The 25855-nt window shown below is 33.4% G+C and overlaps 1 protein-coding gene across 50 annotated transcripts in view; it reads right to left on the minus strand.

Annotated features, from left to right (window-relative positions):
* The window catches only part of LOC125769886 (sodium channel protein para), a 50982-nt gene extending 25372 nt beyond the window's left edge, over positions 1-25610 (minus strand). For 15 of the 50 annotated variants that reach the window (XM_049438885.1, XM_049438863.1, XM_049438877.1 and 12 more), the window contains exons 1-18: positions 23383-25609; positions 15083-15172; positions 14754-14941; positions 13161-13193; positions 10989-11144; positions 10478-10683; positions 9073-9201; positions 8358-8449; positions 7781-7993; positions 7638-7698; positions 7387-7531; positions 6684-6848; positions 5762-6037; positions 3203-3265; positions 2430-2613; positions 1175-1371; positions 1009-1108; positions 860-928 (exon numbers count right to left, since the gene is read on the minus strand). In XM_049438885.1, coding sequence (XP_049294842.1) covers positions 860-928; positions 1009-1108; positions 1175-1371; positions 2430-2613; positions 3203-3265; positions 5762-6037; positions 6684-6848; positions 7387-7531; positions 7638-7698; positions 7781-7993; positions 8358-8449; positions 9073-9201; positions 10478-10683; positions 10989-11144; positions 13161-13193; positions 14754-14900 — 2236 coding nt within the window. In that variant the 5' untranslated portion in view covers positions 14901-14941; positions 15083-15172; positions 23383-25609. Of the gene's footprint in view, positions 1-859; positions 929-1008; positions 1109-1174; positions 1372-2429; positions 2614-3202; positions 3266-5761; positions 6038-6683; positions 6849-7386; positions 7532-7637; positions 7699-7780; positions 7994-8357; positions 8450-9072; positions 9202-10477; positions 10684-10988; positions 11145-13160; positions 13194-14753; positions 14942-15082; positions 15173-23382 lie in introns of all 50 variants that reach the window. The other 35 variants (XM_049438902.1, XM_049438903.1, XM_049438896.1 and 32 more) reach the window with 9 other exon arrangements.
* Between the last annotated feature and the right edge of the window lie 245 nt (positions 25611-25855).

The following is a 25855-nucleotide window of genomic DNA, read 5'->3' on the forward strand; positions in this document are numbered from 1 at the left end:
CAAATGTAAAAACAGACAATAAAATATCACTTCCACGTGTTTTTATTACAAAAACCAAATACTGTATTTCAATACAATTTTGCCATCAACCAATGTTGTTAATATCGCATAATGACCATTTAAAAATAAGATTCGTATATTCAATTTGTGGTCTTCTATAAACTGCATACAGTTAACGTCAAGAATTAAAAATGATCTAGCACAACAAATCCGATACATATAATACTACATTTAGTCAAAACACTTGAATACTCCGCATGATAGCTAACGTTATAATTCTGAAGTTTTTTGCCAAATAATTTCACGCTTTTTTATACTTTACTATATGGTCATTTCCAAACTAATCGGTACAATGTCCATTGGCACTCATAATCCAATGTCCTGGAAACCGTTACATATCACTGATCCGCTTTGGAAATCCCATAAACGTTAAGGATTATTTGAAAGACAAGCAAACCGCGAGGTACGCAGTTCCAAAAATATCGTCGAAAAAATTGAAATATTCACATTCACATACATTCACAAAATTTTCAAAATACCGTGCGCCAATAGAGATTTCAAACGAACTTATGTGAATCACATCGAGTACATTAACAGAAAAAAAACTTGATCTTAAAATTTTGCAGTCAAATTATATGATTCGCTTCCCGTTGGACAATCAATTGTTTCAAAACGAAACGTTTGTTAGCCAAAGTGAACACGAAAAATATAAGCAAATTTAGTTAAAAGAACACAAAAATCGAGAAGAAAGATGGTACACAATAATGTATGACAGAAATACAATGCAAAATCATCGTGAATACAATGTACATTGCATATTTTTATGACCAATATACAACCATAATGCTTTCGACATTACCTCCATGATCACTAGCTCTACTGTGCCGACCAGCAGCTTGCTCAATAATGTCGTTCAACACCATCACGTCTAAAATAGATAAAAAAATTATTAACATACTTTTACCTTTTGCTTCTTTCTGCACACATTTATACGGATCCTTTGCTTACCTTTCATATCTACCACGGTTTGGGTTTGAGCAGGTTCTATGAAAGGATTGTCGTTGTGTTTTATTTTGCCAGCATCATCCGTACAGTCCTGTGTCATGTCCTGCAAGGAGAAACACGTGAAGTTAATTTAAATTATGCAATCGAAGCTACCGATTGATTAGCTTACAAAATCTCGCTGTCCTTTGTGGTTTGTGTCGGCGTAAGATAGATTAGTCGCGTTCGGAGGGGGCACAATTGAATGGTTAGTGTTACGCGCAGATCGATTACGCAGACGGCTCTCCTTCGTCATGCCACCGAGCAGATCACCATGAGATGTGTAGGAAATACGCGATTGGTGTGAAGTATACGACGAATGCCTTGAACCTGTTGGGATCCACATACATTCCAACAGCAACAATTGATTGATACCGATAGAACAAAAATTTGTTAATTAGTTTAAGTTTAGTTGTTAGTTATTATGCGTGAAAGCGATTGTGCGTACATGGATTTTTTTGCAACCAAAAATGCATGATAATAAATATGACAATAGATGAACTGAATCGTAATCGAATATAATAAACAAGTTTGTAAACGTTCACTATAATGTGAAAAGCTTATGTTGAAAATTGCAAATTACATGTATCATTTAATACTGTTCATTTTCTGAATGAAAATGCATTTTCTGTTATTTGTGCTTCAATAAATAATGTACTACGTATTTCAAACTAGGAATGTTGTACGTTGCACTGCCAAAGCTATCATCTTGCTCGGTCGTGTATTAGAACGGTGTATGCACGCTTTCGTTTAGATATTGCATTTTTTTTGTTCTTAAATCCAACCATTCTTCGATCAATTGTACAATTTGGAACTCAGCATTTACCGCTACACAATCGAGTTAGAACATATAATTAGTATTCTGGACACTATAAAAATATTTTCCTATACCAATTCCAATCCCAATTGCCCAATTATGTATGTGTATATCTCTCTTAGAATGTTTGATCTGCCGCTCTCATTAGTATTCGTTTTTTCTTTTGTTAATGTTAAAAATACATGACCCTTTATTGTGATGCGCTAACAGTACTGTGTGACATTTGTTGGCAATGCTTTATGTCAACTAAAAATGTAAGAAAATAGTATGGCAATCCTTCTCTAAACACATTATGCATTTACTGATGAGAAACCATTCTACTGCTACAATAAAGAGAAATAAACAGTTAGTATGTATATTTTAACTCAGTATGACGTAAAACTACTGTCGGTAAGAAGTAAAACTGATGGTCGACAATAGTCGACCAACAATAGTTACTAGTTGATGATGGTTAATTAAAATGTGAAAAATATGAGAGAGCGGAAGAATGAGAGAGAGAGAGATAAAGAGAGATAATATGGAGGGAGCAATGTCTTATGAATTTGAAGGAGTAATATATTTTATAGTGTACCTAAATTAGCATAGTATACTGGAACGATGATTGCACCATTTTCCTCCGACATCGGCGTTACCGCGTTGGAATCATCGGCATATGGCAAATGTTCTTGTGCATCAAGATATGTTGAGAGTACCAATGGTTTTCTATCGCTACCAGGTACACCAACGAAACGTCCTCTACCGTTACGTATCGTGAACTGAAGATTATTCCATGATGTTGGCCAGATGCATAGGTCACACAGGTTGATGAAGTCCGCCACGGAAGCAATGGATTTCGAAAGATAATTATGGAATAAATGTATGGAAAAAAGGATTGACCAGGAGCAGGAAATAATTTAATGCCAATGTTTGTAACAGTGTATCACAGTGTGTTGAGATGAGGTTGGTTTCGGTAAATCATGTATGTTTATGCCGGGAAGATAGTAGTATGGGGATAACCAATATGTTAAATTAGTGCATGACGAAAAAATAAAACACAGAGAGAAAAGAGAAAGACAAAGAAAATATTGAAAACTCGATAAAGATTGTATGAGTATTAAATGGGAGGAGGCAGGAGGAGCAAAACGAAATAAAAGAAATCTATTCGGAAAACTATTTGAAACAAATTATCGTTTGTTTGGGACAAGCACTATTCAAATATAGAAATAAAAATTTCCTTTTTTTGTTTAAATGCTATAAAATGCTATTCAATCGTTAGATAGTAGTGTATAACAAACAAATGGGGAAAAAGACAACAAGGAACAAAAAAGTAAATATGGGGCAGTGCATTTTTCGACTTGATTGTACCTGATGTGATCCTCTAGATCCTCTACGAAGATTAAATGGTGAACCGGGTAATGAAAGTGAAGCCTAAAAAGTAACAGGTTTTATTTGGTTAGTGTGTTACTGTTGCAAGTTATTTGCAAGGATTGCATTTGTCTGAGAATAACATTTTTCACTGCACTGCACTAATAAAGGAACTAGTGGCATTTTGTATGTTTTTTTTACAATAGTTTGTAATATTGTTGAAACATCCAAGTCCGTATATGTATGAAAAATATCCCCTAGATGTAACAATATTATTTTAGTTTTTAGTGTTTAGTATTTTAGAGTTTTAGATATTATAAACTGAATCATAGACATTGTACATTGTATACCATTCTTTAACAAAAACGATGATTCAATCATGTGCTAAAGACTGTTATTTGACTCAATTGCGTATCAACCTTCCAGATAAAGTTGTATGAATATGTTTGCTATAAGTCAATATGTGTTTTCGTGATCATTGAATAAATAAAACTTAAAATAAAAAAAGTTTTAAAATTATACATATGCATCAATTGTGTTTCAAAATATTAAATTGGTGGGACTTTTCACTACCGAAGCTACATGAACAGTATATTTAAATAAGTGTATTATAGAGCTAAAATCGAAAGTTAAGTCAAAACGCAAAAGAAAAACCTGCATTGTTATAAAACTACTATAAATCAAGCATGCTATTTACAGCCATATGAAAAGCTACGCAAATTAAAATATATCAATTTGCTGGTTGTCCTCAAAATGCTTCATCGTACAATAAATTAATGACAATTTAGATAAACGCTGTTAGAAATTATTTGAAAGAAATTAAGTAAAATATATCTAGTCTTTATTCGTATTCGGTACAAAACTGGAATGATGTTGATAGAATACTCCGTTAATTCTGGCATTAAAGTAGTCAAACATTACATAATTTACATTGCAGTAAAGCAGAACAGAGAACTGTTTCGTTTATTCTTCAAAAACCTTTATTTATCAAGACAGACGCGCTCGAAACATAACGATGCAAATGAAAAAAAACCTATAACAAAAAAACTAAAGCCATTAACCTACCTTTTGGATAGTAGCGACCCCCTGACCCAGTGGTCGGTTGTAGTTGAGGTATTTCAACATTATAGTAATGTTCGTTGGATGTTGTATGTATGTAACGTGTACAAGGGTTGTGTGTAAACGAGTTACCGGTGGATTTGTATGGTTGACAGATGAGCATAACAGTTGAAAATGAAAAAACCAATTATGAATACTGGAGCACGTATATGTGAATGCATGATATTACAACCAGGAATTATTAGTGCCTCACTGTGAATGTTGTCTTATATTCATTAGAATAGGAAAATAGAAAAAGCCATTTAAGATAGTTTTAAATGCACCCTACAGAAAAGCTATTTTTTCAAAACTAGTAATAAGTATCGAATACTAAATCATTAAATATCAATAATTTTTATCCAAATGATTGAATATTGAGAACATTTGTGAAATAATGCAACTTCAACCATAAACACGATAAACGAGAAGCTATTTTTTCGATATGTATCAGTTTACCACATAAATTATTTTGCTATCTGGACCATCAACAGACTGTTTAAACAGTCATTCGAATCCCAACAAATGTGTATTGTGGAGTGAATGTTCAAGTGTCGTTTCTTTACTAAACAAGACGCCTAGCTTTTAATATACGTATATTTAAGAGATACATAACACCTTTAGTAGTAAAACGAAATAAATATACCAAAATTATGTTGTATGTTTTGCAGACATTGACATGTGCATGCTTGCTTGCTTCCATGAAAGAACTGTTGCACATGGAAATGTAAAACAGTACAATCTTGCTTTGCATTTGCTACGTAAGTTCATCGCACTTGACTCTAAACATGTCAATGATTCACTAAAGAAGATACTTGCTATTTAAAACAATGCAATACATATTCGACAAGAAGCTGGCATATTTGAGTTGAGTGTTACGACAACGACCGGAGAAGTTCACACTATTTCAAATCTACCCGTAGAGGATACAATAGAGAGGATCATTGTAAACGATGTTCTGTGATGTATGTGTATGTGTATAGGTGTTTTATGTGTGCATTGATATAAGAATAATTTGTTGAACCTAGTAAAATGCAAAGTGTAACTACAGCAGACTGATAAAACATAATATGAAGAAAAACACATTTTTTTATGCAGCAATAATTAAGTTTAACACATATTTCATTTGTTCTATCAATATTGTGTATAGAACGCATCGAATGACGAACTGTGAGTAAATAAAAAAGCTGACTATTTTGGAACACTCAAGAAAAGAGCTGAATAATAAAATTAAACTTGAAAATGATGTGCCGTTAACTGTGTCGCATAGATCGCAAATGAATTGAGTGATGAAGGAAGAGATGTAGTGATCAGGTATCTTGAGTGTATCTTGATCTTAACAGATCCCGATAGTTCCATAAATATAACAGTAATAGTAGAAATAGTAGTAGTAGTAATAGTAGTAGTAGTAATAGTTTGAAGAACGAGTTTAGTGACTGTGCAACATAGCGGTAACATACTTACCGCGCTCACTTTACGGGCTTTTGCAGTGCCAGCTGCAGTAGCTGTTGGTGCGGTTGTTCTTGTGATTTCGCTCACCGACTCCAATCCTTCGCTTCTGATGGACATCTTCTCCTTATTGTTATCGTCGTTGCCCTTCTCTTGTCCGACAAACAACTCATAGCTGTGACAAGAGAAATCCGATGGGCTTTTAGCGATCTCTGGATTGGCTGCCGCTGCTGCAGCTGCTTGTTGTGCTTCCAGCTTTGCCGCTTTTGCTGCTGCAGCTTCTTCTGCTTCCTGTGTTTGTTGTATCAGTGCAGGTTACACGTATGTTACACGCCGATGTTTTTAACCCACGTGTAAAAATAAAATACACAAATTAGTAACGGTACGAAAACTTTTTACAATTGCAAATTCCGATCATCTATTTTAACGGATATTTGCACATAATACAACACACACACACAATATTTGCACAATTGTTAAATTATGTGATGCTAGTCGTTTGTATGTATTTTTTTATCATTACTAATTACTGATATGGTATAGCTTGTTTATAATACAAATGTCACATGAATTACAACGAGGATTAAAAGTTTCAACCACTTTTCCATAAAGAAATTTGGAGTTTTTCAAAACAATTGTCTTTATCTTTCGCTATCCAAAGGAAAATTTCTAATAATTTTCATTATTTATGTGGTTGGCATTGTTTCAGAATCATAATATGAACACGAATGATAGATACTACACCAAAAATGAACGAAATTGACATCAATACAACGAACAAGTTCAGAATGAAAAGGAACGTATTTGTTTTTGTTTTTTGTTTTGTTTTTAACTAAAAAGCACCGGCCAAACCGTATTGCCTAAAAGGAACGTATTGTTACATTTACGTAACATACGCAGTTTACGTTCATTTTCTTCTTAGAGGTAATGTTCTCACCCGAAGTGCTTCTTCCTCGGCGGCCTCTTCCTCTTCGGCCTTCTTCTGGAGTTCGTCGTACGACATGGCTACAATGGCCAAGATTAAATTTACAAGGTAAAACGAACCCAAGAAGATAATCACAATGAAGAAGAGCATGTGCCACGGTCCAGCTGATCGTAACACCTGTTTTGCACACCATCGAAGAAAAGGATTGGAGGTTTGAATAAGGTGGAGTTGAATTATACAAGCATAACAGTAGAAAATATAGAACAAAATTCTAAATATTACATGAAACAATAATTACTACTGAATAGGAACAAGGATGAAAATATTAGACAACTAAACATACAACGCTATGAGTATCCTTACGAAAAATTTAATTCATCATTTTTTTGTATCATTACAACTGATTACTAATGTTAACTTTTCATATTTCATACTCTACGGAGCAACAACCAAATGTTTGTATGTTTGTTGCAATAAAAAAGAAAAAAAAAACAAATAAGAAATGGCTTTGTTATCAACAACAAATCTATTGAACATAAGGCTTTAATCCGTAATTAAACAAGTAAAAAACAAAAATCATTGATTATACATGCGAACATTTTTTTTAATTTCTCGTTTGAACAAATTTATGAAATATAAATGAAAACATTAGTAAAAATAAAAAAAAATAGTAACAAAATTTTACTTCTCCTATTAGTGACTTATTGATACCAACCAGTTGATATAAATTCTCCCAATAATCTTGAGTCATTAGACGAAAGGCAGACAAGAATGCCCATCCGAATGTATCAAAACTTGTATACCCGTAATTTGGATTTATGCCGTAACCTTGTAAACAAATGTAACCTTCATCACATTGCCTAAAACGAGACACGAAGAAATTATTAATTATGTCGAATATAAGTTTACTTTTCAACTTACTACCACACAAATACTGTGTACTAATGCAGAGCCATGTTTACTTACCCAGCTCCAGATGAGTTACCACAAAGTGGAATGTCACCGCTAATGGAATAGAACCAATTCGCTACAAAAATAATGGATTTGATTTTGAATTGCACGTTGTTACCAGAGATATAACCAGTAATATTAATCGAATTGATACTAACTCTCATTGCTGTTGAACAGCTCCCAGTTTTCATGTGTGAGATTACCCCATGAACCGTCCATTGGGAACTCTTTTATGCATTTTTGTGTTAGCACTCCCATGTAGATTTGTAGACCCATTAAAGCAAACACGGATAACGAAAACATTGTTAAAATTATCACATCTCTGAGATTCTTTACGGATTCTATGACAGCTCCGACGATGGTTTTTAAACCTGCAAAGTAAGCAAGTGCGTATTAATTGTATGTAGTAAAATCAATATCGAAGCGGTAAGCAAGTAACGTTTTTACGGTTTTAGCAATTGATTTCTTGTTTCTGTACACACATATTTAACTAATATAGCTAGTCCAACAAAACTGTAATTAATAGCAAACAGTTGTATTTAACGTTTACAAAAGCTCTTATTTGCAATTTCAATACTCTGCTTCTTATATATGAAACTGTAAGGTTTTCTTGTATTTTCTTTGACAAATATATGTGTTTTAAGGTACGTGTGTGTAGGTTAAATAATATGTCTAATACTTTCACAAGGAGCGCATTGCAGCTATAATCGATCTAAATATATTCTTCATACTCACCCGGAACGATGGCTACTGTTTTGAGAGCTCGTAATACCCTGAATGTTCTCAACGCAGCGAGATTACCCAGATCTATACCCATAGTTACATATCTATGGTGTTGATAAAACATTGAGAAGAGCGTTTAATGAAAACATTGAAATAAACAGTTATTAGTGAACAGTCTAATATCAAATCAGGAAAACTACTGATTGTTCCTCAAAATAGTAAATAAATAGTTTGATTTTTCTCTGTTGTTTGTAAAGTTTTGATTGATTGATTTAAGCTGGTTCGAAAAATGGTCATGAAATAAGTTGATCATTGTGTTCTTGAATTTTGAAAAATTGATTGTATTTGAATGTGATTTGTCACAAATCAACTATTTCATTATTTTTAATTTAGAAACTGTTCCAATTCCAATTTTTTTTTATTTCACTCGCCAAACGGTCCTAATCCCCAATACAGATATGCGTGTAATGAAGTACACCTAGTAATGGAATGAACGTTCTACATACTATGCACTAGTTAAATTTCTAAACTTGGGACAAAGTAAAACTTTATTATTCCACCGTGGAAGTGTTATATATTTTATGTAGAAGTAAAAATAATCGGATTTCCAATAAAGAACAAATATATATCCATTCCTCGACACTTCCACGTTGGTTTGATACCAGGTGGCACCTATTATTTGCTAGTTTCTATTTTTACCCGTTGACTAATATATTTTGTAACTCACGCTAATGCTATTACTACGAAGTCCAACCAATTCCATGCATCTCTAAGATAAGTAAACGGTTGTAATATGAAACCTCGCGCCATCACTTTTACAGCTGATTCGAACGTGTAGATGCCGGTGAATATCACCCTGTAGTAGTGGATAGTAGCACAAGACAAGAAATAGGGGTATTTTTTCAGTTTCAATAGCAAACATGGCAAACGACGATAATTAAAGCAGATTCGTATGAGAAGAATGTGATGGTACGATCTGTGAAATGTTGGTTACAATACAAAGGTTTCTCTCATACAACAATTTTGATTTAACGAAATTGGAGATGAATTCTTAATCACAGGGCTTTAAATTTCGAATTAATTTGTTGATACATATATCATGATTAATATTTCCAAATATGGTAGGCTAGAGCGAATTATGTGATGAAAATGTATGGAATTTTTTTTAAATATATTTTACTTTTGAACTTTCGAATTTAGTTAGATTATCAAAGTTCAAGAAATTGAACAAGGTAAGCATTTAGTTTGACGGTAAAACTTCTTTTACTTTTTACGCAAAGCAACAAACTTAAATAGGCAAATTTCTGCGCAGAAACTTATTATTTATTAGAACCGCATCATAAGGTAAGATATGCCCAAGATACGCATTGAAGCGAGTTTCGAGTTCTATTTTTGTTTATCGAAAGGTTTCTACTGTACACCATTTTCTGAGGCAACAATAATGTTCAAATTTCTTAATCCATAAAACAAAATTACCATTATTACAAGTAATCCCTGTACAAAATAGCTAAGTGTGTGTAGAATCTAAACATCGCTAGATGTTACATTATATGTTATAACATCGGTTTTCAACTCAACTAATTCTATATTCTAACGATATAAGTATAAGTATATATCCCAGCGAAACAACATAAAACTAAAAACAATATTTTTTTTAGTTTTCTCGTGTCAAGGTCTAAAACAAACTCGGGACACACAAAAAAAAGTTGAATAGTACAACAAAGAAAATATCAGCAAGGTCCGTTTTAGATCTACTCATTTCTAAAACATGAAATTTGAAATTATTTTGACTACCTGTAACCATAAAATTGCTATTGGTGCAGCACATTAGTACAGGCTAAATAGTATTCATAGTAATGTTATGTACTGAGAAAATAATTGAAGGACTGGTTTAGTAAAAACAAAAATGCAGTTGGAGAAGGGAAGAAGTTATCGTCACATCCACAAATATTGAGTAAGATTATAAACTCGTAAATATTACTTCAATGCTTCGAACAATCGAAATCAGATTGTCCCTGGAAATTTTGATCATGAAACATTAGATAAGGGCAATACAATTTCTAGGTATAGTTAAATAAAGGATACTAATGATGTACAGTTATTTACATCCAGTGCAACATATCAATACTTACTCGGTAGATTCGACTGTCGGCGTGGTAGGCATAATCATCAATATACAATTAACAAGAATGGTCGTTATTATAAAAAGTGAAAACAGTGGATGTACTAAAATATAAATAGCTACGCGACGTATAGGGTTAAACGGATCAAGTACGTATAATGCGTTGGTGGCGGAGAAACGAAAAATGTCTTTTCCTTTACTAACAACTACGAATGTCTGTAAAGAAGGAAAGAAAACATTATGTTGTTTAAGACAATGGTGAATTACATCTTAAAATTCATTATTGCGATCGGTATTCATTTGGGACAAATTTACAATTGTACTTTTATTCGGTTTAACCAAGCAATATTGTGTAATTATTTTTCACTCTGGAAGATTATTAAATTGCAAAAATTTGCATAACTCGTGAAACAAATTTCTCTAAAGTGTAATACACTTGAAAGTAACAAATATACATCGTCATATTATTGCAAATAGAATACCGTCGTTAATGAAAGTGATATGAGATATTAGCTACCTACCCTTTGATTCGAATAAAAACCGTCAATATCCTCGAGAGGCGTGGAGGCCAACTCCGGAGGGAAATTGCCCTGCATTCGAACTGGGACAGGTACACCCTGTTCAAGTGTAGGGTCCGGTTGGGGACCTTCATCCTCATCCTCGTCATCGTAGCGTATCTGCAAATTTATAATTGTACGATGGTCGCATCCAGCAATTTGCATAAGAGTATTTTGAAGTCACGTATATAATCGTGAGTCACGCCATTCAAATGTTAGAATTTTTTACCGATGATAAGTAAAAAATGAAAAGAAAGGTAGGAAGAAAAACATATAAAACTAGTTAGTATTACGTATATGCTGATTTTGTATATAAGATAAGTGCCTGTAAGTTGTAACACTCAATACTCTGCAACTTCATAAAGCATTACCTTTTTAAATTAAAATATTTTGAATATATTGAAACATCAAACATGCAACAGAAATTTCATTTACAGTTCTTAGAAAACAAGCAATGATGTTGTAACAGATTTGTGCAATGCTGACAAAACTGTTGCAAAAATTTAAATGAAAAGTTAATAGAAAGTTAAAAAATGCGTCCTTGCAGTAAAATGTTATGTACATTAGAAATAATTCAGCCCGAATTATGTCGCTAAGCGACAGACTAATATCAGTTGCTATTATTTTGTACTAGAATCACATAATTAGTTTATTTACCTATCAATAAGGTTTGTTAATTTTCGCAAAAAAAGTATGTTTATATTGTGTTGTGATACACTTTTTGGATACACACAGTCGTAAACGTACCTAACACTAACCTTATGGGCAAATGTGTATCATTATGCAATCATTTTCTCCGAGTGACCAGCCAAGCCTTCAACCAGGCTTATATTGGCTTCGTGTGTTCAAACGCGCGTTTGGATGAAGATCGATATCACAAGCGGCTAGCTCTAACTGGCTCATATCGTAGCACGTTTAATTCCCAGAACAAATAAACTAATTTACCTATTTATTACATCATCATTCAGACGAGTTGTACCACTAGACATATTACCAGAATTGTCGTCTGTTTTGGCTATCTATCTTATAATTCTGCAAAATGATGTTTACACATTTTCCTAATTGTAGCTCCCCTATACTGTTGCATATGCTATATGATGGCAAAGTATAGTGCTAAGTTCCACCTTACTCCGCATTACACTTCATTGTACACTTTCAGTTATTGACCTTATCTCTTATAAGTTCTCAAAGATTAACTTACAAATTAATTCATGCGTAAAGCATGTTATATTTACATTGAATAGCTAGAAGAAATAATTGATTACATATTTTAAACTTTTTTCAAAAAACATAATTTGTTAGCCTACACTAGAATTATTATTGTTAAAGATTATTAAAGAGAGAGAAAAATAGGATAAGAAAAGTGCAATATGAAAAGTCGTCTAAGTTATCTATTTGAACAAAGAATAAACTAATAAAACTTCAATTAGTTCTAAACACAATTCAAAATAAACCATAGATAGCTTTCATATTAAACACACAAAACATATAAGCACATTTAAGCAACAGGAAAATTAAACACATTTTAATATAAATCAGATTCAAATAAGTCACGGTAATTCAAAAATGTACACGGTTACATTATACACAAATTAACTGCATATGATGTGAAATGCCGTTCACAATTACTTTGTAATATACAAACATAGACATTGCATGAATCCATTTCCAGCACTAGTTAAGTAATTTTGTGTATTGAGCATTTTTTATATGACAACCGTGACATTAGTGCCATTTTTATTTATTGGTAATTTATAGGTAATAGTTATACACTTTAAATTGTACAACATAAGCTGTGTTTTGTTCTAGCAGCAATAAAATATTCAACAAATGTAATATACAACGCATCGAAGCTATAAAAAGCACACATTTCGATAGAAGCCATGATTTTCACACGTTGTGTAATGAATTGTGTGATGCAATTTTCCAAATGAATCGCAGCCAATCTTGCAACTGATATACTCTTCAGTACTAAATGTGAAATGCTAAAATATATAACAAAATACTATTATAAAACGTAAATAAACTTTGTATATATATAATTTTTATATCTATATATATTTTTTTCAAATTATGTATATATATAGATTAAATTAAATGCTTTTGCTTGCTGAATAGTTGAAATTAGAATCTTACTTCTTTTTTCTTTTTCTTCCGACCAAAATCACTCTGTAAAGGAGGTGGTATGTATTAAAATGTTAATAAAATCATTTACTAGCGTTGACCTCTACGTTTTGTTTTAAGGTAGCGCATTTGCAGTGATAATGGATTTAATGTTGTTTGCGAATTGCTGACGTGTTAGTGTAGTTCAACGTGAACGAAACATGAGGCACCGTATTAGCGCATTGGTTTGCCGTGCAAATCTTTTGGAATCCAAGTTATTACATATTTGCGGGTTATATTTTATGAGTTATACGTAATTATTGCCGATTGTAACAATTTTTCAATTTTGTTTTCGATTTGATTGATAAGAATGTGCATTACAAGCCCATAAGCAACTTTTCATTAGACTGCATGAAGAATTGTCTCAATATGGTTCGATGCATGAGAAGATGAATTTCCATGTGACTATATCAAATGTACCAATATGATTTAACCGAACAGGTTGTGTGCTCCACCATTACTAAACACGAATGCTATCAACTATATGATATATTTAGATTACAGTTCGGTAGTAACATCAACACAAGACTGAGCTCAGTTTGTAAACATAATATCTATGGAGTTTCAGCTATATCTTCTAATGAACTTCTATACCGAGCGATGGCTTATCATGAGTTTACAATATCCTCCATTAGCACAAAATAATACGTAACAACAAAAAATCATTCATGCATTTTAAAGATTCTATCGGTACCAGATCAGCAGAAAGTCGAGATACTTTTTCAAAATAATTTGTTATGATATCAAGAACTGTTTCCAAGAAATTTGATGAATTTCAACGAAACAAATTACTAGAGAATTCCAGGCCTAAAAATTCTTGCGCCACATTGATATGCAATACATTTTCAAAATAAAAGACAAACATTAATCAAACTCATCATACATTGAGTGAGTCACAACAACCGTTTACTTTCGATATGATATTTGTGGTTTCGAACAACACTAGGTTGCCCGTTATGCAAAGGAGTAATTTGACGATATGAATTCTGATAAGTTATTTGGACATTTCCGTGTTTCCCATGTTATGTATATGAATAGTAAAATAACCAATCAATGTAAAATATATCAAAACATAAAAACATTACTCTATTGTTATACGTAAAGAAAAGATACATATCGATAATAACATGTTTAGCATATAAACATATATTTTACAAGTTACAGACTTGAAAGTGTGGTATGTTATGTACACAATTATAGTCATAAAAACATTCTTGCAAAATCAAACAAATACAATTCATTGAATGGTATACATAAGAAATGTTTCCAGAGGGAATTAAATAGTACTATAAGATGGAAGGCGCGGAAAAGAAAACAAAAACATAATACAACATTAACGCTTATTGTAGAAAGTGAACCATTTTTTCCAGTATGAATACGACTTAAAGGAAAGTTATAGTTCCTAAAAGCAATAGGACCAACTTTAGAAATACAAGTAGTGGAGCAACAAGTGATGGCTAATATGACAGTTGTTCTCAGGTATAGGGAAATGAATGAAGGATAGCTTGAAGCGATATCAAAGCACAGCAGGTTCTATTATGCTCATAACCGGGAAACAGTATTTACCTCCCCCTCGGCTCGCTTTCTTTCCAATTCTCGCTGTTTGGCTTCTTCATCTGCAATACGTGCTTCAATAGCTTGTAATGATTCACGAGTGAAAGGACGGAACAAACTACGTTCTTCCTCAGATATCGAATCGGAGTCTTCGGTCATTGTCTATATGGCCAACAATGAGAGCCTCTGATGTCCAAGGCCTAAAAATAGTAATACGGTTTAGCCGAATATGGTGCTTTTCTTTTGCAATAATGTAAAATGTTCATTTTTATTCATATATAAACGATTTGCAGTAATCGATTTTCTGCCATTTTTTTAATGTTCAATCGAGATGTACTTACATGGGGCTCATGAATTTCTTTCCACAGATCACAGTTATATATACGGCGCCATTGTAATGATAATGACGCATTTATTTCATCGGGAAATGTCTGTAAAGAGAAGAAAACGAAATATGAACTATGATTTAAAGACTCAGCAAAATAGTTTATCGAATATGTAGTAACACAAATTAGATTCTCGTGATCATGAAATGTATGCCATTTATCCACATCGTAATTCAACAGTTTACATTATATTGCAAAACAATGAGGAGTATAAGGTTTAATTACTCCCAGAAACAATAAATAAAAGATTACACATATTCAAGAGGTTAAAAGATCAAAGATCAAGATCTAAAATCAAAATTTGCAAATTACAATTTACAAAGATAAAAAATTACAAATTTCTCAAATCGATTGATGAACGCTTCCATGACCGATATCCATGACCCGTTGGTAAATACGTTTAATTTAAAAAATAAAAAATTTGATTTTTTTTTCATTTCTATCATATGAATATTTCGAATAAAATACAGACAAAATACATGCACTATATGCTATCCCATTTCAGATTGCACGTTGATCTTGCAATTGGTGCCAATCCAATAATAAACTTTACGGTTAAATTATGTTTAAACTGAAAGAAGAATTAAGCTCTCTAACAATGCTAACAATAATCCTTTGCTTTATCGAGGTTATTTAAAACAGAAACCAACACCTTTAAGCTCATAGTTAAACAATGCTAGATTGTCGTTATATTCATCGTACTCATCGTACTTTTTCTTATTTCTTCGTCGTGTCTGTACAAGCTTGGAGGCCTTTCTTTGACATTCATTTACCCGTAGCTGGATCTTATTCCTCAGTATGGATAAACAGTCATGGTTGGCTTTGGTATCGATGCTGTGTAAAACTGCTAGTTATAACCTGCATTGAAATGAAAGAGAGTGTCCATTATACTTTTAGTGTCTCTTACATGTAGCAGGAGAGTGCCATCTTAGTGAATTGTATATTATTTGAACAAATATTGTTAAATCCTTCAAATTTATTGTTTTTCCTTCACACATATTCACATATTAGATTAGATAATTGTATTATAGTGTAATATCATTCACATATTACCAAATAGCTAGTTGTTATGATCAAAAACAAGCGGAAATATAGTAGAATCGAATAGATTGCCGAAAAGCTTCATCAAAATCAGTAAGAAGAAATATTGAAATATTCTTCAGAGGTAGAGATGATAGCGTCGCTGCTCTCTAATGGACAGGATCGGGAATCAAATCCCATCCGGACAGTACGCCCGTGCTTAGGACTTACTATTCTGCTATAAGTAATTAAAGACTCAAGGAAAGCCTCAAATAAAGCCTCAAGGAAATGACAGGCCCAGACCTCTTGAGATTGTAGTGCCACAAAAGAAGAAGAAGAAGGAGTCAATTCAGTTTATTTACATAATTAGATGTTCATATGTAATTTGAAGTATGTCATGGTTTTTGGACTAATTTAGTCACTTTCCCAATTTGCATTTGTTTAATGTTTATTCTTCATGAAGGTGATCATGTTTCAGCTTATGCTATCGTATGAATTTTTACACAGCAAGGAAAACATTTACAAAAAAACCTATAAGAAGAATTTCGACATTTACTGTTTCGACTTCCCAATAAGTGTTTTCAAGTATTTATTTCTTCTTTTTTTGGTAAATATTAACGCTAAAATATTAACGCTAAAAATGAAAAAGCAAAACAATAAATATCTTCAACATGGTAGTAATTAAAGAAATGTGTGCATCTTTAAAAAAAACCACATACAATCAAAAATCAAAAAACAACAACCACATTGAGAAGACACATGGATGGTATGTGTCATAACAAAATCCTAAACGTACTGCGCGGTTCAAAAGTAATCAAAACCGATAAACCATAGTGTCGTGGCTGGATTTTCTGGACGTATTTACTTTTCGCACACTGTACAGTAAGATAGTGAAAAGGATTGATATACGATTAAATATTATTAAATTGTTTCTTCTATTTCGAAAACGTGTTGCAATAGATTTTTTTACCGTTTGATTACTTTGCGAAGGTTTCCGCAATTATTTGCTGATCGTTAAATTTTCGTCTTTATTCTTTATTATTTCTTCCGTAGCTTAAAAACTATATCAATTTTTTATTTTTTATTTTTGCATTTGGTCACAGAAGGAAACATTCTCGGTCATCACGTTCCTAATTCCAGAAAAAACACCTACTATTAGATAGAAAATTAGATGACTAGTTTTAGTTTTAGTATATGAAATGATATATATGTATGTGAATGACAATTGTTCCATCTATTCACAAAAACTCTCGCATCATCCTATGAATCTAATTTTATATAAACGTGCTCTAACTATTATAAGCTAATTTTATAACCCATCGATGGATTTCAACCTGTCCTGTATAGGTTAACAGATGAACTGAAAGTGTCGCCACTCCGTAAAATAAAAATGAGGCCATGCACCAGGGTTCGTCTATGCATGATTATAAAAATTAAAGCAAACCGAACCAATGAGTCAACTTTACGTATGATACGGTCATTTGTTTCCAAGGCGACATATTCCGCAATATTTTCAATCTCTGTAGCATGACGTCAGGCCAAACATGCGCATTGAATTACTTATGCTAAGGACAACCGATCGTAAAAAGCATGAAGCTAAATTTAAAGTTAAAGTCAAAATAACGGTAAACACAATAAAGCATACCAACAGGTAAACAAAAGAACACAAATGATAATCACCTCTAGGTTTTAATTGCCATTTTTACAACATCAAAAATAAATATGTTTTAAAAACTATGCCACAAACTTTCGATCGTAGAATTTTAGTGGTTAGATCATGTTAAATGACAAAAATAAATTAAAATCGAAATGTTAAACTTTGTTTGTTTAAGATCGATAAGAAATAAAAGAAATAATCATCAAATCATTAATGATATCAAATCATGAGAACAAATCATTAATGATTATTACATTTATTACATTAAATTTGAAGGTTCATGACAACAGGGTAAGCTCAAGAAATAAAACTGCTGCTAAAAGTATAATAACAAAGATTTCATAATAATGGAAAGAGCAATGGTATGCTACATTATTCATTGCTAACTAGATACACACAGAAACACAAACTTCAAAAACATACGCACTGCGCATGCGCAGAGCATAAACATAAATACGTAACCAGACTACAAAACTCATGCTAGTTACAGACTATCTTTTCTTGCATTTACTACTAGTCTGATGTCTGATGGAAAATATGTAATTTCCATTGCAATTAATCACCTTTCCAGTACTTCAATGCTACTCACTCGCTTGCTTGTTTCATACTTCTTACTCGCAGATTAATTGTTCACAAATTATTTGTTTACATTTACACTGACCTTATTTAAAAAACTATAAACATCCCGTTCATAAGAAAGTGTTAAGCGAATATCTAATTCACCTGTATGTCAGGCTAAACATTTGTCCTATAATTTTCCCTAAAAGGCTTAATGGTATTACATATAAATAAGCCCGTTTAACAAAATGAAAGACTGTAATTTATAGTTTTAAACCATGAAAACATTACAATTATTCTAAAAGCTCACAATTACGACTTGGTACGAAACCAAGAACTGTACACAATTGACATTTGTATTTCCTTTAAATTTCTCACTAACACTAGGTTAATAAGTCACTGACTTCGATTTACTTTTACAATTATTAGTATAAGACAAATTGGCCGCTTACACCCGTAATATAATGTACATTTTTCGGTTCGGAGAAATAATTGTCTCCAATCCCGCCTACCAATTTGAATTGCATCCTATTTTAAGTCACAAATGTTGGTAAGCAATAAGTCGTAGCACGAATAAAAAAAATGTCTGAGACATGGATTGGAAATGGGAATGAAGAAATGTACATTCAATTATTTAAATGCAACGACACAATTTCATCGTTCATACATAAACCAACATGGATTGTTTTCTAAATAAATTAAAAGGAAAACATCTTGAATCGCAGTATAGAAACGAAATCTATATACACATGTAGATTGCAGTTTTATTACACCATTCAGTTGGTGACCTGAATGTAACTAAAAAACCTTTCAAGATTGTTTCATAGTTCAAATTTTATGGCCCTTGCTTCAGCTAGCTTGGATCTGTATGAAATACAAAAAATAAGAAAAGGATATTTCTTATTACATTTTGCTGATTGAAAGTAATTCCCTAAGCATGAGCTGTAATAAAGTTTAGTAGCTTTAGATAAAATTGTGAAAGACTCGTTCAAGAGTTTTGGACTGTAAATCATATTGGATAGCAAGAAGGGATTTGTAAGTAATATGATCTAATAAGGAAATAGACCTTTCCATTAATTCATATTATAGCATCATTTGCTTGGTTTGTCTAAATATACAAATATTTTAGCATAGAGAGAATCATGTATAACGGAAAATAACTGTAACACGTCATAGGTTTCATACACAGAAATAACCTAAAAATTCATTTTGACTGCATCTAAAGAAAACATGAATTGAACATGAAACATGATCATGAAACATGAACATGAAAACATGAATTTACTACTGACACTAAATGGTATAACGTACTTTAGGTATCTACTAGTTTTTGGTATCTAGTAGATTGATACTTAATATTGTATATTGCGTTTTTTTATTTAATTATTTTTAATATTAATATTTTTATTGCGCAGATATGCACCAGGAATAAAATCAAAGACCCTATAAAGTTAACAAACCATTTATCATTTTCAGAAAAATATGTAATTATTGTTAAAATCCCTTTGTTAACACAATAACAGTTGGTTAAATGTTTGAAATACATAGAAACGTGTTTTTATTTGAATTCAAACAGTAAAGATTTAGAATTCTGTATGGTTATACCATTTATAGTCATATATTTAAGTACTAACAACTGAATTATAAGGTACTGAAACTACGTTATACCCACTAGCATTTAAAGGGGTTCTGACGAGATGAGACACTTATGAGTGCACAAGATAAATTGTTTATCTTTTTTTATTTTTAATAATTTTCTGTCTCCCACGTAGGTTTCACGAGAGCATAATGTTGCAAACATTTCTTATTTGTACTGTGTCAAATTCACTATCAACGTATTTTTAAAGTTTCTATTATTTAGAATAATCTCGTATAGCTTGCTTTTTAGTGGAAATGTTCAACGAGGTAGTGAGAAATTGATGTTGTGAAATAGTAATGGTGGATCAATTGGTTCTAGTATTTTGTCTGTTTAAATTTTAGTATTATGTCTGTGAAATTTTTTGCCATTCTTCTAGCGGCTGTAATCTCAACAGCAACAGGCATTCTTTAATATGAGGCTCTCCAGTTTCATTCTCTCCAGTTTCAATCTCGGAGAACTTTACATACGTCATTTACATATAACATAAATTTCAAAATAAAAATATTATACAGCTAATGCTAGAGTTATTCAAAATGAGCCAATTCATTTAATAGAGACTTAAGTGACGAACATAACGATTCTTGAAGAATTGTTGAACTGTTGTTGGTACCTTACTCTTTCTTCTATTGCTATTATTAGCTGTAACTGTACTATATTATTGACCATGGCAAGTCATGTCTTGATCTTGATTATATCCTGACCTGTCTATCTGTTACTTAACTTATAATATAGCAGTTGAGTATAGCGCGAGAAGGACATCATGAATCAGGAATACCAATTAGTCCCCTTTTTGTACAGTTTCACTGTTACTGTTATTGTAAAGTACAAAATTACAGCCTAACCAGTACTCGTAATTACTCTTTATCGCAACTGCTTGGAACTACTGTGTTGAACTGTGAATATAATGGGAATATAAAATATGTTGAAGTACAAGAAAAAAACACCACCAATGTCTATATCGTAATGATCTCACAATAATCCGTGAAGAAACATACTATCTGGATCTGGAAATTGGTTCACACGATCGATTGCATTAGTGGACCAGTTATGTGAGAACATTTAAAACTATCAATAAATATGAAGTTTAATCGATTCAAACTTTGAAGTGTTTTAGTGTTTTTAAGTGTTTAAGTGTTTAAGTGTATTAAGTATTTGAAGATTAAATGTTTAAGCACTTGTAACGGCCTATCAAAAATCGACTATTCCGTACATAACGTTTTGGTATGCTGCACATCGAGTCTCATAGAAGCAGAATCTCAATGATGGGTATTATGGAATAGTCCCGCGAATTTAAAACATATTAGTATAAAAAATGTATGATGTATAATATATACCACCAGCTATGTTTATACTTTAATATCAACCAAACTTATTAAGCCTTCCACAATGTATTTTTTAATATTTTTATCTCCGTATAAAACTTTGCGTTCGATTTCATAGAAGCGTATAAATGCAATCAAATACTAAATTCTCAATATTACTAAACGTTACATTTCATTGTTAGTTGTTTGTTTGTGGTACCGCACAAAAATAAATATATTCGCTTTTCATGTAAAATTATGCGAGAGCTCTAAGCTTAGGCCAATCAGTTGAAGCGCCGGTTGGTTCAAATTCTTTATTAATTAAATTAATAAAATTTTATATCCCAAAAATTGCTGCCAGACTTCTGCTATGTTCATCCATGCCGGTTGCAGTACCTTTTGCAACTGTTTTTTTACGAAGATGCGTTTCTGCTCTATTCACTTCCTAGGAGCTCTCTGAGCAGGAAGTTGTGCCGCTCTATAGCTTTCTTGTAGTACTACTTATGTGGATTGCAGTGCTTTACATGCCATAGCTGCGCGAGTCAACATTCATTTACCCGAAACGATCTTCGCAATTTTCTCTGGCTTCAATGTAATTTCTCTAGGCTGTCCTGTTGGTTAGATACCAAACTTTCTCTTCTCTCTTCTCTCTCTCTCTCTCGGGCTATGAAAGACAGTTTCTCCTTTAGTTTCATTCATTTCATAGTTAGGTATTTTATGACCTATGGTCCAAGATAGTGGCACCAGCTCTGTTGCAGTTTGATGTCTGCCCTCAGAGGCGCCAACTAAAATCGATATCACATGCTCGTGTCCTTAATCGCGTCTATTTAAGTTCCTTTTTCTATTCTCTTTTTTTAATTTATTCTTTTCAGTCATTGCTACTTTCCACTAGCGTGTTATTGAATAGTTGTAGTGCACAGTACGTTACATGAACGGCGACACATGAAAGCATATGAGTACGGAAGCTAACATGCGGCACAGATGCGTGTATCATGACAGGCATTTATTTTTTAAGTATCGCTGGCATGCCAACTTCTTGTAACCAATTGCTAACAAATAATCGCATTGAGTTTGCAAGTCTGATAACTGTAGTGACACTACAAACCACATAATATATTTTTCGGCAATTAAATAAATTGCAGCAAAGCTCAACTCGTACAATTTTGGCAGGCAAATACAATGTCAAGAGCATTTTATACTGCATTTCATGCATTGCTTGTTGTTTGTTCATTCCTTTTTTTAAATGCTAAAAGTGGTACAAAATACTGAAATGATCTGCATAACGGAATACACGGAACAGACAGTTGAGCATACCGCATAGGACTGGGACTGTATAGAAAGAAAAACTCACTGACCCTTCACGGTCCAACGCAAGGTTCGAAGGGACAATGTGGATGAAGCAAGGGAGAAACGTATGTAATATTCAATGAAAAAACGTGCGCTCGTGTGACTCACAACCGCATGCTAGCATACCACAGCAGCAATCACATTCGAGAGGAAACCGAAAACGCAAGAGGGATCCGAAAAAGCTCCACCTTGCCAACAATAAGGACACATGTCCTGATGAGCTTTTCGGTATAAATGGAGTTTCTGGTATCCGACTAACACATACTCCCGGAAAACAGCATGGTACTACTACTATCAACGATAGACTGTCGCACTTCAAACCGAACCCAAATCGGAAGCAAGTACAATACATAGAACGAACAGAAGCTTAGAAGTGTAGTCGAAATGAATAAAATGACTCTCCGGGCGAAAGAAAATCGATAACTTTCGTAGAAGAAAAGTAAAAAAATCGTCTTTGTAAGCATTTCCACAATATTTTACAATTCGCAACAGTCGCACATATTCGTATGGCAGTAAACTATAACTAAAGCAAACACTTTTTTCCACTGAACAGCGCCTAGCCGTTTTCATAAACAGATAAAAAAAACCACTCATGAAAAAAGGTTCTTGACAGACAAAGGAACAAAAAAAATCAATACAAAAATGTATCCTCCTATTCACAAAACAAAGCACAATTGTTGTTAATGGATATACGATACATATGTAAATAATTTCGCTTATACTTAACAATTACCCTTGAAATTGGCCTGCTTTTTCCAAAAACACGGTAATATAATTCTTTCGTAGCGCAAAGCGGTATCAATCAAAAGCTTTTTGATTTGTAAAAGCTTGCTGCAGCTGCTGCGGTTATATAGTTGCGCCCGAACTAATTCGATTCCTCTGACGCCTTTGTGCTGCTGATCGTAATGCTAATAATGTTGCTACTGCTGAGTTTGCATTGCTGCTGCTGCTGCTGCTGCTATCACTGTCGTCTTTCTTCTAGTTGCTGCTTCGGATAATAGCGGTGATAAATATGGTCGGAATACTAAGCAATTTTTTTCCGGGCAATACAACAACACTTATGGCTTTCTCGTTTAGCGATGGGAAATGTTACTCCACATATCAATCAAAAAAAATTCACCGAATCGATGGTATTGAACATGCCGTTTCCAACTATTGATTCACGCATTTATTCGGCCACCTTTTTACTTTATATGTACAACAGCACGCGGCACTCACACACACACGCACACATACACTACCGCATCTAGTTGCTCGCCTCTGAACACTTGCATTAAATTTTGCTTTTGTTTAATGGATCAGAGATCTGCCAGGAAACAAATTAAATTAAAAATCACGCGCACACACACACACACTCTCGCACACACTATGCCATTAGACACTTTCTTTCCATCACACTTTGATGGTGTTGAAACTTTTCACACACTTTTAACCGCACATTGATCATTTTAAAAAGCATGACAAGCTCCTGTGGCAGTTGTTGGATTAATTAAAGCAACAAAAAAGAGGAACACAAAATAGGTTTGCAATGCCGTAAATGGGTGCAGCAGCTGATTGGCAAGTGGGGATAAACCCACCGTGTAGCACACGATTTTAAATACTAAACTTGCAATAAGCGTGAAGACGTACACATATTTAAACACCATGCATCTTTTTTTTTGCTGCTCTATTCGCAATAGGTGCTGCTGCTTCATGAATAATTTCTTCAAAGGTGGTGCTGTGAGCATACATGAAACATTATGATTCAATCGTTAATCGTGTGAACCACTGGATCCGATTGTGATGTCATACATCGGATTCACTTTGTGTTTTAAGCTTTCTTCACCACACGTCCTTTGTCCATTGAACTATACAAAATATACGAATATATTACAGCCGCATTGAGCAATTTGTTCATCGATAGGATAGCTGAAACCTTTCCTCAATGCTACCGTTACGCAGCATTTTCGTGTTGAAAATAAAGAGCGATATGCTTTTCCAGAAAACAAAAAAAAATACTTTCAATAATGAAAACCAACTAAACCTGTGCTGGAGCTCGTATGAATAAAATACTGCAACAAAAAAAACGCTTTCAATGGTAAACGCACGATTTGATCTACGATTTCGTGTGTTGTGCACAAACACTAGATTCGGTCAAACACTTTTAACTTTTCGGTTTAATGCAGCTTGTAATATTTTTAGCCCATTGAAATACTAATTCTATGTGGGGGATTATCCATGGTCAACTGGAATGATGTCTTGCCTAGCCCGTTCTTCACTAGAGTTTTACACTGCAATACGCAACGTTATTTCATGTCAGGATTTTCAGCCGGAGAGAATCGCCGTTGGGAAAACTTCTCTTTAAAGGTGGCTCTCAGTATAACATTTTCCCAAAAAATGTCGTCATGCTGCTCAGTAATCTCGTTTTGCACGAGTGTCCGTGGCTCTGTTTTACAGCTCCTTTTCTCGTGTCTATACTCACACAACCGTAGTAGCTACAGTGGCTCTGTTCAAACTGTTACTGATTATTGGCAGAAGCTTGCGCTCCTGCCACATTCGGTATGGCTCTCCAACTTTTCCAATATCCCTATTTTTAGTACGCGTCTCTAACATTTCTCATTTTTTCATCGCCATTCCCGTTTGAACGAACTCTCTTTGCCTGGCGGCGCTTTCATAGGGTGTGTAGTACATAGTAAACACGGCGAAGCAAAACTCGAGCTTGATTTTCTCTCTTTAGTTGCGTGCATACGCACCAAATCAAACCACTAATATTATCAAATATCACGAACGAGAAAAAACACGAACCAAAAAGCTCCGAGTATCTCCGCAGCACCGAACACGTAAGGATGAAGAAAGGACAAACTCTCCCATTTTCGGTACCTTTTACAGCCATGGAAGGCATGGGTATGGTATGGATTTTTCACAGAGAGGAGGAACTTTTTCACCAGCATGCAGCAGCAAAGGAGGAATGGAAAGCATAAAAAAAGCCATAAAAATAAAAGTATCACCAATTATTTGATAACTTCAATAGCGATCAATAGACATTCGCGTTGTATCCGTTTGCACCACTAAACGATGATTAAGCCTGGCTGCAGGATGGTTTTGCACGCAATCAATAAAGTAATAGCAGCTAGTTTTCTTGGTACTAGTGAAAATTGTTGCAAGTGATACTAACGCGACACTATGCTACTCTCGAGACACTTCCGACACACGTTACAGCTCTCACT

The sequence above is a fragment of the Anopheles funestus genome, chromosome 3RL, assembly GCF_943734845.2.
Source record: "Anopheles funestus chromosome 3RL, idAnoFuneDA-416_04, whole genome shotgun sequence".
Lineage (NCBI taxonomy): Eukaryota > Metazoa > Arthropoda > Insecta > Diptera > Culicidae > Anopheles > Anopheles funestus.